This window comes from Hippoglossus stenolepis, chromosome 3, assembly GCF_022539355.2.
Source record: "Hippoglossus stenolepis isolate QCI-W04-F060 chromosome 3, HSTE1.2, whole genome shotgun sequence".
In the NCBI taxonomy this organism is placed as follows: Eukaryota; Metazoa; Chordata; class Actinopteri; order Pleuronectiformes; family Pleuronectidae; genus Hippoglossus; species Hippoglossus stenolepis.
Window position 1 is genome coordinate 11,450,625 of NC_061485.1, and position 17,166 is coordinate 11,467,790.

At 41.0% G+C, this 17,166-nt stretch overlaps 1 protein-coding gene across 7 annotated transcripts in view; it reads left to right on the forward strand.

Moving 5' to 3' along the window:
* Positions 1 to 4,436, forward strand: part of atp2b2 (ATPase plasma membrane Ca2+ transporting 2) — a 119,792-nt gene extending 115,356 nt beyond the window's left edge. For 5 of the 7 annotated variants that reach the window (XM_035152919.2, XM_035152926.2, XM_035152918.2 and 2 more), the window contains one exon: positions 507 to 4,436. In XM_035152919.2, the coding sequence (XP_035008810.1) occupies positions 507 to 818 (312 nt within the window). In that variant the 3' untranslated portion in view covers positions 819 to 4,436. The remainder of the gene's footprint in view (positions 1 to 506) is intronic. The other 2 variants (XM_035152925.2, XM_035152923.2) reach the window with 2 other exon arrangements.
* Positions 4,437 to 17,166: the final 12,730 nt, after the last annotated feature.

Consider the following 17,166-nt stretch of genomic DNA (forward strand, 5'->3'; position numbering starts at 1 on the left):
AACCTCCTTCCTTCTTACTTACCTCGTCCACCAGATTTCTTCAAACTTGCATGTGATATTCGCCTTTTAATTTTTTCTGTGAGCATTCCATTTATTAACGTGGCTTGTTTCTAGGTATACAGCACATTGGACTAAAGCGTATACTTACAACGAGCGTTTGTGTTGCTTCGTAATTTGTTTTTTTCCTTGAAATGTATGATTTTGTCGTGTTTTTTCTGATTGTTTTCCTTGAGGTTTACCTTAGTGCACGCTACAGTTGAGTGACTTGTGAACTGTAGTAATATTTGTGAAAGCTGAACACAGACTGCAGTTGCCTTCTCTCTTCCTGTTCCTTCTCCTCCCTCCCCACCTATTTGACCTCAAATGAGAGCCCCCCCCTCCCTCCCCCCTTTCTCTCCCATTCCCCCTCTCCTCTTTCATCCCGAGGGTCCCTCCAACCCTTCCATTTAATCTCTGTCCGCATCTCTCATCGTTTTTCCTTCTCTTTCTTCCCTTTGTTACGACAGATCCGCGTTGTGAATGCATTCCGTAGCTCCCTCTATGAAGGCCTGGAAAAACCCGATTCCAGAACATCCATCCACAACTTCATGACACACCCAGAATTTAGGATAGAAGACTCCACGCCCAGTATCCCCCTCATCGACGACACGGACGATGACTCCGCTCGGAGGAGGAAGATATACTCCAGCCAGCCCTCGTCCCCCAACAAGAACAACAATGCCATCGACAGTGGCATCAACCTCACCATCGACACCAGTAAATCGGCCGCTTCCTCCAGCCCCGCCAGCCCTCTGCACAGCCTGGAGACCAGCCTCTAACCCTGATCCAAGACCTCAGCTCTAACCTCTCGACCGCCTCTCCTTGAAGTCTGGGTGTGCCTCCTCCTATTTCCCTCCAGACCTTAAACCCAACCTCACACCTTATCAACCCCCAAATTTCCCCCAGTTCCAGCTGAATTTTGCTCCTCCAGCCCCCTCAGACCCCAATTTACCACCTACGCAGGACAGGTCCTGTGGCAACGTGTCCGTCCCCCTTAAGCTTGAGCTCTTAAAGCTCTCCGTTCCTCTCGAAATGGAGAAAATCTAAAGTAATACAGCAAGGTGAAAAAAAAACTAACTAGCATACAATCAAAAAAGCGCAGCAAAGCCACAAATCCTACACAGCCATCCTGCTTTAATGGTTGTATGTGTACAGTGGCGGCAGTGGTGGTTTGTATGACTATATGCGTGTTAGCATGTACTGTATAAGCGTGCCGCTGACTGCACATGTGTATGAACTGTGTCCCTCGTGGCACCGGGAGGAGACGATAAGGAGGGAGACACTGCTGAGGAGTGAAAACCACAAAACAGGACAGACTTTCAAACTCCGCTCACACTCCCTCTCCTCAACAACAACATTGTCAATACTGATTATAGTTTAAATTAAATTGAAGAGCATTGTTATTATTCTGATTCTGATTATTATTGTTATTATTATTGTTGCTCCTGCATGAATGTACATTACCCAAGTTTTATTTAAAAGGGGTTTTAATTTTATTGGGGTTCTTTGGTTCTGATGGGCTTCGGGCCTCGCGGCGAACTACTACTTTAAAGACGGCTTCTCTGAGCTCCCGGCCTGCGAAGTCCCCTCGTCTGTGTGGCATGAACATGTACCCGCCTGTAAAAATTTCTTTCATACATAGACACAGATATGTGTAAGGAGGTGGTAGGGCTCAACTTGCACAGTTTAGTTTTGCACCTGTCGGAAAGAGAGGAACACAAAATAATGATGACGATAGCATTTATGGGATATATTCTATAAATATAAATACATATAAATATATTTAGAGAGAGTTTTATCTTTGTTTGTCGGCATGTTGCCTTGTTCCTGCTTCAATGGCTCGAAATACTTTGACTTATTTATGTCTTAAAGAGAATGTAATTTGTTTACAACCTCGTAGAGATAAACTTCCTGGTTTCTAGACGGAGGGAGGCGAAGCCGACGCTCAGAAGGACCAGAGCTGTGTTGGTGTGTTATTACTGAAAAACCATGTGCTGGAATTTGCCTGCTATCTTGTCAAATAATGTAGATATTTTTAGAGGATTAACAAACGAAAAAGAAACCAAAATATAATGGGATACGTAGTAAATGTGGAATCTTAGTATAACTCTATATGATTGTTGAGATCAAGTTGGAGTGGCCTGCCTTTGGTTTTTCTAAACGGAGGCCTCCTATTTTGTGACAGAGGGGGAAATATTTAGCTCTTTTTTTCACTTCTACTTCTTCTTTTCTTTTTTTATTGTGTTTTTTTCTTCTGTGCTTCAGCGCTGGCCTGGCTCAGGGCTCGAGTCAAAAGCTGATATCAGGACCCTTAAAGTGAACTGTCTCCGTTTGTTAAAAGGACTTGATGTTTTACAAATTCTGTGTGATCATCACAAGGCTGCAATCGAGTCATATTAGAAATTTACATTTGGATTCTCTGCATCGCACGTAAATCTGATTTTTTTTTGTTTGGTTTAAATTTGAAAATATTGTGCTGTTTATCTTATATTTTTTATTTAATTTTGATTTATTTCGTGAATAGTTTTTCCTCTAGCAGACGGACACGTGCAGCCTCACAAAGCTCTTGGCATTTTTAACATCTCAAAAAGAAAAAGGAAAAACTGACCAAAAAAAAATTACAACAAAAATGGAATGTTGCTTTGACTCTTTTTTTCTATATATATATACAAAAAAAGACGTTCCTTTTCTGCACTATCTGGTTATGAATGAAAACTTCTGTGGTGTAATTCTAGATGTGCTTTTATGTGTTTTAACCAAGCTTGTCTTCCTGCCGTCACAGAATATTCCAGTACTCTAGCATCTCGACTGTACTCACTAGTTGTGAACTATTTATCGTGCTTTGACCAATCAGACATTACCAGAGAGAGGTTCCATACAGAGGGCACATTTACCCAGTCTTATTGCACTCAGAAGGACAAGGCCACTTAACTAGTCTGTACTATTGTTATTTCTAGTACTAACCCAAGTCATTGGCAAGCATGACGTGATAGGCTCATTATGCAACTAGAAAAAAACGTACAATTTTTCTACTTAAAAAAATCCTATATACTACAACAGTATGTACAATCATTTATCTGAGCAATTCTATCTTTTCTTTCTATTTTTTTTTATATCCTCCTCCTCTGTCATTCCCCATCGGATCAGTTCATCTGGAGAGGGTGCACAAGCTTTACCAGTCAGCTCAGGCGTGTTGAAAACGTTGACATGGACCATTTGAATAAAAATCTGTCTTATTTAAGTTGGAAAAACACCAGTCTGGATTCTGATATTCTGCTTAGAAGCTGATTTTAGTTTTTTTTTTCCTTTTTCCAATGTTTTAACTTGACAATTTATTTGTTTATTTGTCTGTACAAAAACAAGAAAAACAATAAACAAAAAAAACAAAAACACATTACAATCGCGGTTGCAGCAGCATTTTCAATTGAAAAAGAAAAGAAAGACTGAAGCCAACATTCTCGAAACCACTTTTACATCCAAGAGGACGTTCAGCTTTAAGAGGATGCAAAGACGCAGAGTTTGAAAATAATCTTTGTAAATATACAGCAATGACAAACTCTATGCGGACTGGTGTGAAAACAGGAAACTCTTCCTGACTCCGTCTCCCATCATGCACCATCATGAGTCTTACTGCCGAAGCAGCTGATTGGCTGTGTGCGATCGATCACTGCTCCTGTCAGAACCACTTCAAAAAGCTCGTGATTACGTTCGAATGAAAACACACGTTCTGTAACAACCAGTGATTATGTTGACGATGACGTCGCTGATGATGATGATGATGATGATGACCATGATGATGCTGATGATGATAATGATGATATCAATGATACTTTTTGCAATATACTCTCACCTGCCTCGATGTACTGTATTTAGCAGCATGCAGTTTGTGGAACAAAGAAAAAGAGAAATGCCAACAGATAACACTTTGGCATACCATTTATGGGTAAGTGATTTAAGTGTTCATCTTGTTTTTATGATATTTTTTTTATCTATACAATAATTGTAAATAAAGAACTCAATGTCTTTGTTCATTTAATACTATGCAAAAAGTCATGCTTTTCTGATTGTTACCCACCCCTAACCCTGAGCGTGTTGCTGGAATGTTTATGGTCTCAAAAGTCAGTAAAAACAATGTGATGTAAATTATTTTCTAGCTCGAGGAAAAACGTTCAATGATTATTATAATGGTATCATGAGGGTGATGATGATGATGATGATGATATTTAATGGTGGTGACGGTGATGATGCTGATGCTGATGATCATGATGAACTGTGACTCTTGCTGCTTGACTGTCCCATTTACTCCACTCCTGACAGGAGCGCAAGTGAAAAACATAATAAAAAACCAAAAAAATGAAAAATTCACTTAATAAATCTCCCAGAGCAGCATGACCCAGTATGATGTGTCCCTGCGCCGTGTCACATGTCCTGTTCTCATTCATTGTTCTTCATCAGACGCTTTGACTCGGGTTGTTCCTCCACTTTCACTCAGTCGTTTTGAAGGGTTCTGATTGAGGCTAATGAATTCAGGTTTCACTTAACTAAGAAGTAAACTGTTAATACAACGTAAACTGAAGGCTCAGTGACATGTACACTGATGTAGTTGAACCTGTGACAGGACAAACATACACAATAACCAAAGACGCATCTGTGGCAATTTGAAATGAATAATCTGCTTCTTAGAGGTTCACTTCCACCTGAACAACCAAACAGATCTGCAGTAAACTGAATCAACATTTAGCTTAAAATTACAATTCTGCACATGCTGTGTTTTGTTGAACAATATCTAGTGAGTTGGGAGCAAATCGACAAATTAGTGTGTTAGTATTTTGCAAGTTACACTGATCACCAACTGCTGTTCCCCTTCATGGTTTAGTGTGTTAGCGTAACAACTGGCATATTCCATGTTATATAAAGTACAGCAATCGGCTGAGTTTTTAATTTGCCGATAATGGCACTAAGAAAAAAGTTAAGGGATCAACAACTCATCCAGGGGGCGACGTGCGAACATGTTCTTTTAGTTCTATTCCCCAAATGTCGACCTCGAATTGGTGCTCAACAAAATCCTTATAAAAAGTTCATGAAAGTTTTTAGATTCACCTTCTAGGGAAAAATTTACTCTGTACAAAAGTTCACAGCAACCCACTCAGTAGCTATTGAGAAACATCAGCAGAATCACACAGCTTAAAAAGCAGGTTTAAAAAAAATCTTTATCTTTTAAGTTTTCGATGGCAGCGCTTCCTTTTTAGAAACCTCCTTCTCACGTTCGCTCAGTTTGCTCACACTCACACTGAGAAGCTGTCCGGCACAACGCCAGCGTGCTCTGTGGTCGCAGGGCTTTTGCAAGTGCTTTGCTCAAGGGCATCTCGGCAGTGGTGGTGAGAGATGGGCAAACATTTCTCTAACCAATTTGACCAGTTCTTCTCATTTTGCCATCATCATGCTCTCATATACTGTGTTACACTGAAGGCGACAGACCATCACGTGCTGCGGCTGCTGGTACCACATTATATTTATCATACACTGTCTGCAAGCTGTACGAGCTTTACAAGCTGTAGTTTGGTTAAAAACACATCAACGTGCTAAATATATTTCCCTGACTTGATGCCTGCAGCACTTTGAACAGAAGTGATCTCACCCAGTTAAGATGGGGAAAGGGGGTGGATGGCGTGTTAAGAACATCACAGAGTAGCTGCGGCTTAATCTTTCCATTTAATTTAAAATGGGAGCCTGCGTGTCAGGATAAGTGTGACACTGGTACGATTTAACAGGAGAAGCACAAATCTGCAGAGCACGATGCCCGGAGTGTATGTTCCTCAAATGATGTCAAACACACAGTGGGTGGATGAAAAGTTGTGCAAATTATCAATGCATGTTTAATTGTTGTAGTTAACAATTCGATCTCTCCTCCTGCGGCAGTGACTAGTTTAATCAGTCAGACGTAATTACTGCATGTTGTGGGCGATGACTGAGCTGGTTATATAACAAAGGTCATAGAAGAGGTTGTATCTTAGCGTGTGAGTCCACTGGAGGGCAGTGTTTCACCAGACAAAGCTGAGACCACTGTGCCCGAGTTCAGATCCCTGGAAAGTGTCTCCTCATCATCACCGGTCTTTTTAGAAAACGACAAAGGTCGTGATGATTCACTCTCGTCATTTGCAGACATTCAGACGCCTCAAGATTCTGATGAGTGGTGCAAAGGAACAGAAGAGACAATGGAATCATTTTATTTAAATCCTGAGTGCCATCATCTCATTTTTCTTTATTAAGGTTTTATTGTCTCAGATTCCAGAGCTTGATTAGTGATGGTCTGGACAAGATGTTCCCACATGAGTCCATGAACTGTTATAATTTGATTTAAGATGAATCTGGTAAAACTCTCTTAAATTAACCCTCAATTCTTATCTGAGGCCTAACACACAATTTCAAACAACTAAATAATTCATTTTCCGTCCAGCAAACATTTACTTATTCAAAAAAGAGTAAAACCTGCAGTAATCTGGAGTCTGTTTGTGCACCTGATGAATGAAGCTCCTGAGGGGAACATCTGGATCTTCAGCTGCTTGAAGCTCCACATGTTCAGCAGCCAGTCACTAACTTTGTCTGTCAGCTCTTAATGTGCTGGGAGTTTTTGAAGAGTGGAGGTTTAGAGTCTTTTCAGCTGAATAACAAAACAGAAAGTAAAGTTGAGCTGAAAATCAAAACAAGCAGCTGAAAGGTGCTAAAATGCAGCCGAGTGGAGCTGAAGATTGAGGGGATGTGAAATTCAGATTCAGTTCCTTGTGTCTCGGAATTAAAAAGTCAACATAACGGTACTGCGAGAAGAGAGGGAGCCTCTAATTGTGGACATGGATCTTCATTACAGACATTTGGTAACAGTTGAATCATGATAGCAGCATAAATATGAATTTAGTGTGTGCCGGTGCATTCAGATTTTAGAGCAATTAAAGACATTCTATTAATGAAAAGATGAAAAGAAAAACTCCACTAACAGTAGTTTTCTAATAAAAGGTGATAGATTATGACCAAGCTCATGATGACCACGATACCACGGGTATATCTGCAGTGTCATCAGTATAAAGTGCTGTCAAACACACACTGAGCAGAAACAGACTCTGGCTCAGAACAACGTTAATGAGGCAAGAACAACAGGGTGCAATGATAATGGATGGTCTTTGTGTGCAGGTCGACTAATGACCATGACTCTCACTTAACTGAGGACCATCCATATATGAAATGGACCTGTGTATACTTTGTGTGTATATATATATATATACAAGGGCAACATTGTGATTAGCACTGTCGCCTCACAGCACGAAGTTTCTTGTTTTGGATCCTGGTTGGGCCTTTCTGTGAGGTGTGTGTTCCATGTGTCTGAGTGGGGTTGTGGGTGATTGGACACTTTAAACTGACTCTAGGTGTGATTGTGAGAGTGGATTGTTTGTCTCTGTATGATTGCCCTGTGAAGGACTGACGACCTGTCCATGAACCTGCCTCTCACCCAGTGTCAGCCGGGATTGACTCCAACTTCCCTGCCACCCTCACAGGAGAGGCAGTGTAGAAGATGGATGGATGGATAAATTATAAAAAACTAACAAACGGTGAGGACAGCACAAAACTAATGTGATTCAAAATCCGCTTGTTTGAGAAAAACTATTGACGATTGAAGTCGGTTTAATATTTCTCAATGACAGTACTGTACAATAAACTTTAAGAAAACATTTAGGAAATTGCAGACCCATAATATAAAGCATGTTTGTATATGTTTTACTTGTAATTTAATAGAACCTGACCCTTGGTGTCGACACAGTTACTTTTAGTGTAAATCATTATTCACATGTTGCAGCTGCAGGTGTGGACATGTAATACGACCCCTGTCTCAAACATCCAGTGTGATTAACAGAACAGAGGAGACCCAACAATCACAGGTCTCACTACTTTAGCATTAACCCTGTGTTGCCTCAGCGTTAAGTGTGATAGCATCAGCATGCGCGGCTGTGCCTGCTGGGCCGACACAGCCTGTGAATATAGAGTGGGCTCCCACAGCTCGGAAGATTAGCACCCGAGTGCATTCAAGTCCATGTGCGAGGGCCGATTTCCAGGAAGAATGGCCCTTTATTGGGCCCCAAGTTGAATCCTGCTGCTTCCCTTTGGCCCAATAGAAGCCTGCAGTAACTGACAGTCCTTTACAATCAGCCAACACTGGTGGAGGTTTCAGGGGTCTCTTCTTTTTTCCCCTCTTTTTCTCCAAAAGGATTGATTTTGAAATTACTCTTTCTCTGCCCAGTGTGTAGATGGTTTGGTATATTTGTGTGCATTTGTCTGAAAAGGTGGGTTTGTGTGTGTGGGTTTGTGCACGCACATACACACACACATCCAAAGACACGCACACACGTGCACATGCACGTTTGAATGCCAGTTTCTGCAATTGTCTTAATGGGATAAGGGGAGACTATGGTTCCTGTGGGGGGGGAGGGGACTGTGGGAATGACATGGGAAAACACACACACTTCGTTTTCATGGCACTAACAGCTACATGTCAGTTGATTCAAAGCAAAGGTGATGTGTGGTTCACTTGTTATTTCCCAATAATAATAAAATGTATTTGTATAGAACCTTTCATACAAGAAATGCAGCTCAAAGTGCTTTGAATGCAATAAAGATAAAAATAAAAACATGATAAAAATAAAAGCATGTTAAATTGTACAGAGAACAGATTTTAAGTAACAAGTGTGGGCAGGTGTAAGATCTTGTTAAATGCTGAATCAAAGACTTTTTTCTTTTTCTTTTAAAGATGTTTACTGAACTAGCTTCTCTGATATCTAGCGACAGTCTGTTCCGTAGTTTACAAAAACTGCATCTCAAGGTTATAAATACTCGCTGGCCTTAACAAATATATGACGTACCTTTTAGCTGCAGTGATTCCTTTTTTTTCTTTTTTTAAGAAACAAAATACAACAATTAAAAAAGCACTTGTGACTCATTTAGTCAGTGTTGAAGAGCATTTGTGGACATTCAGATCTTTTATTTATCGTGGTTGTTTCTCACAGTGTAAAAGTCAGGGTCATTTGAGGAGAATGAAATTAGTGACATTATAAATCACTGAAGGGGGGGATGGTGGTGGTGTTGCAATGAAGAATTCACACCAGTAGGGGTCATCTGTGGCCTTCACGCTAAGAAACCTTATGTTTTAAGTGTTTCAAACCTTTTTAGCTTGTGACCCTCAAAACTAATAAATATCTACTTGCAACAGATTGAGTTTGTAAGTTGTAACAAGTTCTGCCATTGAAAAATGTTTTATAATCCTTAAGCAAATAATTTGTCATATCCTTGGGTCATTAAGATTCTCCTGTTTCCTCTTGTTTTTGAACAATGTTGAGCTTTAATTTGTGAAAATATATCATTGAACCAGTGACAGCATTGACACAGAAGGGGTCAGAGGGCGGTGACTGGCCTGAAAGAGATGAGATGTCAGTCACAACTGAGGTCAGAGACCATTCTTACATTTTTTTAGATATATATCCAAATTTTCCAAATCACGCTATGGTGACAAATGCAAGTGTTTGCTGGATTATGTTCTGAGACTTTCTTTAATGTGTGTTTGAGACTAAGTTACATCCCAGTGAATTTACAGTACAGGGCTTTTGACCTCAGAGTCCAGTGTTAAAGTTCTGGTCTATAGATAGAATATGGACTTTGTCGCCCAGGCTCCTCTTGATTCTTAAATTGTCCCCAAACTAACCCTCTAACCCTATGGTGTATTGTTTCTTTTTACGAGTCAATCAGGTCTAACTCTCAGTGGGTTGAGGAATTTACCCCACAACCCTCGATTCACTTAACTGTCTCATGTGGACTGTATAGCTCAGTCAGTAAAGCATCAGGCTTTCAACCTAAGGGTTGCCGGTTTAGGACTGAGTGAAGGCAAGTAACTCCTAACTTAATCATCTATTGTTCACCAGCACCTGTAGGCAATAATCCAATATGGTGGTTTCCTGTATCTTTAACCATCTGACATAATAGCAGAACCCTAATCGTAAACCTAACCCCCTAACCCTAACCCTGTTGGCCAGTGCATTGCATTTGGCTCCACATTTCAGCTGCCCAGTCTTTGGATGAAGCAGGAGAAGTCATCGAGATGTATCAACAAATCCTAAACCTAGCTGCAACCCCAACCCTAACTCTAACCCTAAACTTACCAAGGTCGTAGAAACTCAAAGATGGTACCAATCGATCGGGCGTGCCCGCATTAGTGGGAGTAGAGCCTACTCCCAAGTCTCTACGACATTCACCAACCCCAACCCTAACCCTAACCCTAAACTTACCAAGGTCGCAGAAACTCAAAGATGGTACCAATCGATCGGGCGTGCCCGCATTAGTGGGAGTAGAGCCTACTCCCAAGTCTCTACGACATTCACCAACCCTAACCCTAACCCTAACCGTGACCCTAACCCTTATCCTAATTGCAACCCTAACCCTAACTTACCAAGGTCGTAGAAACTCGTAGATGGTACCAATAGATCGGGCATACCCGCATTAGTGGGGGTAGAGCCTACTCCCAAGGCTCTATCCCCACTAATGCGGGCACGCCCAATCGACTGGTGCCATCTATGAGTTTCTACGACCTTGGTAAGTTTCGGGTTAGGGTTAGGCTTATGGTTGTGGTTGTGGTTGTGGTTGTTGTTGTGTTTATGGTTATGTTTATGCGACGATAAACCTTTATTTGACTGTTTAATTTGACAGACTTGTTGATTTTAGTATGTTATTACCACAACATTTATGTTTGCTCAACAATTTCCAGCATTTTGACCAAACACTCCGGCAAATGATTTTATTAGGGAAATCATATTCATGACTAATCTTGAAGGGGGGTTAGGGTTAGGGTTAAACAGGAGTTTAAACTCCTGGTGATGAAGCTCTAAGAGTCTAGTTTTTCCTGAAATACCTGAAACAAGAATATACACAAAGATATGTCGACTAACACATCTCACACAAAAACATGTTGGCTCACTTGCTCTCTTTCTGCCTCACACACACACACACACACACACACACACACACACACACACACACACACACACACACACACACACACACACACACACACACACACACACACACACACACACACACACTGAGTCCTCTGTTGACAGCAGATGGACAGTTCTGTGATTACCTTCCTACCTCCAAACCTCACAGGTATAATAGCTTCATTCCCCCGATCATTGTGTCGATACAGAGATGTCAGCCAGCGATAAGTGAAATGACAAATTCTGCGGAAGACGTGGCGGCTATCAACATTTCGTCTTGAGGGAAGGATGAGCTGGAGAGGGGGAGGAGGATGGATGATATTTGTTATTTGTATGATATGTACAGTTAGTCTTCGTCACTCATGGTCCAGTGCTCTCCAGGATGTAGAGAGAGCTCATGCATCAAAAGGTTGTCTGGTTAGTGGGGACACAGAATGGCTAAATGTACAACTGCACATCAGGTCTAATATCCTCTGTCCCCCATGAGGAATCTGTGGAGTGGAGGGCTTGAATAAAATTATCATCAAGTCAGCGAACGTGTGATTGAAAATGAAAGTTATCAATTCTGACTCTTTAGTCTACATTCGGAATTGCTGTGCTAGAACTGGACTCATGGTCTTGTTGAACCAGACAATCCTCAGACATGTGCAGTGTAAACAATCAAACACCCCAGCCAACGTGACTGAACATGACCCCAACCCTTGAACCCTTGCCTCACGCCTTGCACCCCCACACAGGTGTTATCTACTTCATTCACCCCTCAGGTGTGTATGTACAGATGGTCATTTTTTCTCCTCCCACTCTTTTTCCCTTTTTTTTGCAATTTCCAGGACGACATCATAGACTGTGAATAAAGATGGAGGACACGTCTCCACTTCCTCCAACTGTACAACCTTGCACCATCTTGTATTAGTGATGTCATTTGGAGCCTGAGTCTGCACAGTAATGATGGTGGAGTAGAGTCGCGGTATCGAGGTCCTATTGACCCATTGAGTCAGTCTCCACTGTAAATCACAACATTAACCCTGGTTTTGTAGCATAATTACTGGAAAAACACTTGTACATACATATGTGTTTTAAGAACTCCCCCTTAAACTGAAACAAACCATCTCTCGAGAAAAAATATTTGTCCTGCACTTTAATGGACATGGAGGAGGCAGAGGTTCATGACCTATACTGCAGCCAGCCACCAGGGGACAATCCAGATGTTTTGGCGGACCTATCATGTCGTCCATCTTTAAATACAGTCAATGGGTGTCATAAATCCACACCTTTGTCAGTGTTACATGAATTTGGGTGACCCCGCGTAGTTCTCATCATGGCTCCACCCAACTTCAACCTGTGTAGATGTGCTCACAGCCATGTGTGACAACACCTGGATTTAATGTGCAGCTTCTACACTGTACATTAACATTACGTAACATACAGTAGCAAGATCAGCCCTTTGTTTTCTTGTTCAAACCATCTGCCACATTTAAAAGGAAGAGCTTGTTGAGTCATTACAGACTCAGATACCTTTTCAACAACTCAACAACAGAACAAGCTGGTGAAGTTGAATGTGATATCACAGTTTATAATGTTACACAGAGAAAAGATCCGCCTCGCAGAGTAGTCGCATGTGTTTTTGAGTGTGTGCTCTTACACAAGCATCAGTCTGTAATAGTATTAATATTCAGCAAACCGATATCCACCCTCTCAGCTCCATTGGCATGTGTACTGGTCTGCTGTTGGCAGGTCTCACTCACTACTGGGTGGCCTGGTCGGTAGCTACTCAATGCTCCTCCCTTGCCAAGCAGAGGAAGCTATTGGACTTGCTGAGGAGAGCGGTAAGGTGGGGTCAGAATGTGTGTGTGCTGGTATGTGTGTGTATATGCATGTCTGAGTGTGTGTGGGTGACTCCAGCTAAATTGTCGCGCTGATTGTTTTATGCTGTTATCTGATACTGTCGTGGTGCTGTTGTGAATGTAAATATTACCTTTTGTCGGACACCAGACTAATTGTTGCACAGGGATAAAGGAAACCCTGAATTCAAATGCAGTGAATAGATGCCGCCGATTGGCCGCAGCCAGTTTGTTGAACCTGAGTTTGGGATCTGTTGCGCTCAGCTCTTTGTCTCGCATTTCCCCCCGGCTTCTTTTCTCTTCACTTTCCCTCGCAGTTTCTTTTTGTGGTTGGTGAAAATTGTGCATCAATGCGGTCTTAAGCTTTCTCAGTGAAGTGACCCGTGTTGAAATGTTCTAGGGGCATCTGGTTGAATCGCTCAAACAAATTGCTGTTGATATGAAGATGTGGGACGGTGTCTCTATTGAGTTGAGGGTTTATACACTTGGCAAAGCATGACTATCGCAGGGCACTGAATGGTTGATCTGGCTAAAGTTATGACTTAGTCTTTTGTCCGTCAATTTGGCTTCTTGTTTAGAGTGGGCTCAGTGCCAGACATATCAGATTTTCAAAGGAATGCCGTTCATTCCAAAGTCCTCTATAGGATGAAGCTTAGCGAAGGTTCAGTCAAGAAACAACCCTTCATGCAAACATTTTTATTATCTGTTTAAACTGCTCCTGTCTCAGTTCCAACTCACTCAGCTGACTCCTCCCTGATCAGTCTTCAGTCTTCAGGATGTCTGGGACCAGCTGCTTATGTTCTACACCTCCATCTTTAGTTTTCAACATAACTAACTGTCTATGGGTTAATCCAATGAGCGCAACAGCCCCGACTCCGATCATATCCTTTCAGATCAGATAGGCTCATCTGTGAGTGCCATGCTTGTGATATTTTTTATAGCTGAAATGATAAAATCTAGTTTTAACACCAATTGAATCACAACACCTCAACGCTTCAGAGTCCAGGTCGGGTCAAACAACTGTGTCTCTGCCAAGATCAAATTAGTCATCTAGCAAAATCCTTTATCATTTCTTGATTAAGATCGTATATTCTTTGCTCAGCGGAGCCTCTCTGATACCAGCATGAACTATAATATCCTGTTCTAACAACCGGTGCAGAAAACATGCACGACCAGCTTATGGCCTTTTGTTTGAAGTGAAGTTGAACTCCTACTATTGTTGTGTTTTTCTACTGACGACTTAGTTTTGCTACACAAAATTTACTGATAAAACATAAACTAAGGACAGTTTGTTGTTTTTATGTAAGTTGTGCAAACCATAAGTATTTCTAAATATTTCAACAAGCACCATTTAATGATGCATTTAATCATCACATGTACACAGAACAAACGTTTCTCCAACCAGAAATCCTAAAACAAGATTAAAGATACACCTGAAAGAAAAGTTTAATATATCAAATCTGTTTTTTTTTCCTCGCCTGACATCAGTCAAAAGCTTCTAAAAAGTTCAGATTAAAGACACGCAGATTTTTATGTCAGGAGAAATCCCACTCTCCTCCTGCCGTCTCACCATTAAATTATAATGTGGGACGAGAAGCTGAAACAAGAGACTCCTTTCTACCAAAAAACAGAGCAGCTGTTAGCGTGAGAGAGCTGGACGACCAACTTAGAGTGAAAACCATGTCTTTCACATCCCTGAAATCATATGGAAATAATACTCAACTAAACTAGTTAATGTTTTTCCGAAATGTTCAAGTAATTTTATGTAATTTCTTCAAAGCCTTAGGAAAGTTGAGATCTGTTTTGGGAGGTATAAGCCAAAATCTATCATGTATATGCTAATGTAATATTCTTTGAGAGAATATCATCACATATACTTATAAAATATAAGTATTTTATGTCTTAATAAGCAAACAAATTTTACTTTGGTTATATGCTTCACATTGGTTATATCATTCATTTCCACAACAAACGAACAGACAGATTTCTTATGTTACATGTGTTAATGTAGAGTGATGAGCACTGAGACTCTGCTCAGAGCCCGACTATTACAAACAGTACATGTTGCTGTTGAAGTTGCTGTTATTCTTTGGAGTGAAATCAGTGATGAACAGAATGTTTCTGTGAAAAGAGCAAACGCTTGAACTGACTCGATGCACTTTTCAGTCCTGAGGGAAAAGATATTTGCTACAGAGATATTCTGATACAAATTGAGCAGTGTTCACAAAACTATGATAAAAAACACACAGTTACATAACATCATGTGAGAAGAGGGTGAGAGAGAAGCAGATGGACACGTTGATCCACTCTAGTCCTCTCACTGTCCTTTTTATTCTGATAGTCTCTGTCTTTCTTCCCTTTTTTTTACCTTATTTCCTCCATCTCTGCCTCTAACATACTATAGTTCTTTCATTCAACCTTTCCAATCTATTTGCCCCTTCTCTCTCTCTCTCTCTCTCTCTCTCTCTCTCTCTCTCTCTCTCTCTCTCTCTCTCTCTCTCTCTCTCTCTCTCTCTCACTCACTCACAGCATCCTGTAAAAAAAAAAAACGGATGACAGGTTTCTTAGCAACACAATTTTTTTTCCAGTGTCCTAACTGGACGGCAAAGTGACTTTGTCCCTCCTGACTTCCACCACCAATGACACAACAACTTTGTGTTCCCTTAAGAACGAGGTGGCCAATCACGTTGAAGCATCTTGCTTGTTCTGGAGTCAGAAGGACGGAGGGATAATGGTTGAGGAGAATGACCTGTTGCCATTTTGTCCACACACCATCAGTGCTGGAGTGAAAGGGTTTCTAACATGTGCATTGACACAAAGGAGCTCAAACTACACCAGAAAATGTCAGAAGTTATTTTTTTGTGTAGCTTGACTCACACTCACTGCAGCTGCAGGCAACATATTTAGGAGGAATAGAAACCTCTCATCAAGTATCCAAAGAGGAAAGAAACACGAGGAGCCTGATCCTCTGAAGCTTCTAACTGAGTCTGCATGAGATGATCAGAGTTTAATTCTCATCAAGCGTTCCTGCTCTGATGATGTTGTACAGGACAACATAAATAAAGGACTTGACTTTGCCTGAAAAGCTGAGGCAGGGTTTGCCAGCCGCTTTGGGTGGCCATAGTTTTTATGCAGGGCACTTCCTTTAAGCTTCTAATGACGGGTGACCCTTGCGTGAAGGGATGTTTAGAGACTAGGTCAGGCTTTTGGAGTTGGGGGAGTTCCTTGTGTACCGACACTATCACGCCTGGAAACCAGGCAATCAACTCGTGTATGAACAAACTTTACAAATCCTACAAACTCCCCTGTTCGAAGCCCATAAGGAAACAGTTGTTTTTAAAACAGCATGTGTTATTAAGACTTTATGACAGTAGATCATTCATCATTAGCTGCTGACGAGAACAATCCAGTGATTAGAAATGAGGAAATCCATTCATGTTGTATGCTCGGGTGCACAGTGACTTCTGGACGGGACAAAGAGCTGTGAGTTGTTATGCTGGGAGCAAAGCCCCAGGAGCTACTGGGGGAACTGTTGACATCAATTGATACATCAGACAGGGTCACTCCCACTGAGGATCAGGACTTGACTTCCCACAAGTCTTGAACCAACAAGCACCTGAGGTGAAAGAAAGTGTTTAGCCTGCTGTTGTATACACACATTATCTGAGTGTACTTTGTGTTGTTATTTCAATGCTCATGCAGACTAGAGCACAACACATTTTTGATGGTGATGACAAAGTGAAAGTTCCACATGATTATATATCACAAAATCTGTTGAATATGTCGATAATGTCTAATCTGTATATCCAATAATTTTTTTGATTGTATTTGTTTTGCACCAAATCACAATAACAGTATCTACAGGTATGTTAGATTTGTTTGTTATAATATAATGAGAAAAATATGTTGTAATTGAGACATTTAAAGTTAGAAAATAATCTTGTCAGTGCCCACTGGTGGCCAAACGATGTAATAATTATTCTACTGCAATTATCGGGATACAAATATAATCTGTGATAAGATAATAGCGAACCATGCTTATCGATTAGTTTGGCTTGATTTTGGTTTCATCATTTCATTTTACGATTAGGTTTACATCAACATGATCGTTACCAAGGTGAATCTTTAGGGCCAACCTCTGTATTGAATAAACAGTTACAGCATAGTCACACCGTAGCTACGCACCCTGTTGCCTGCAACGTAACCTGATGTGCACTTCTTAGAAATGTAATTACAGGTTGTGATGACACAGACGGTAA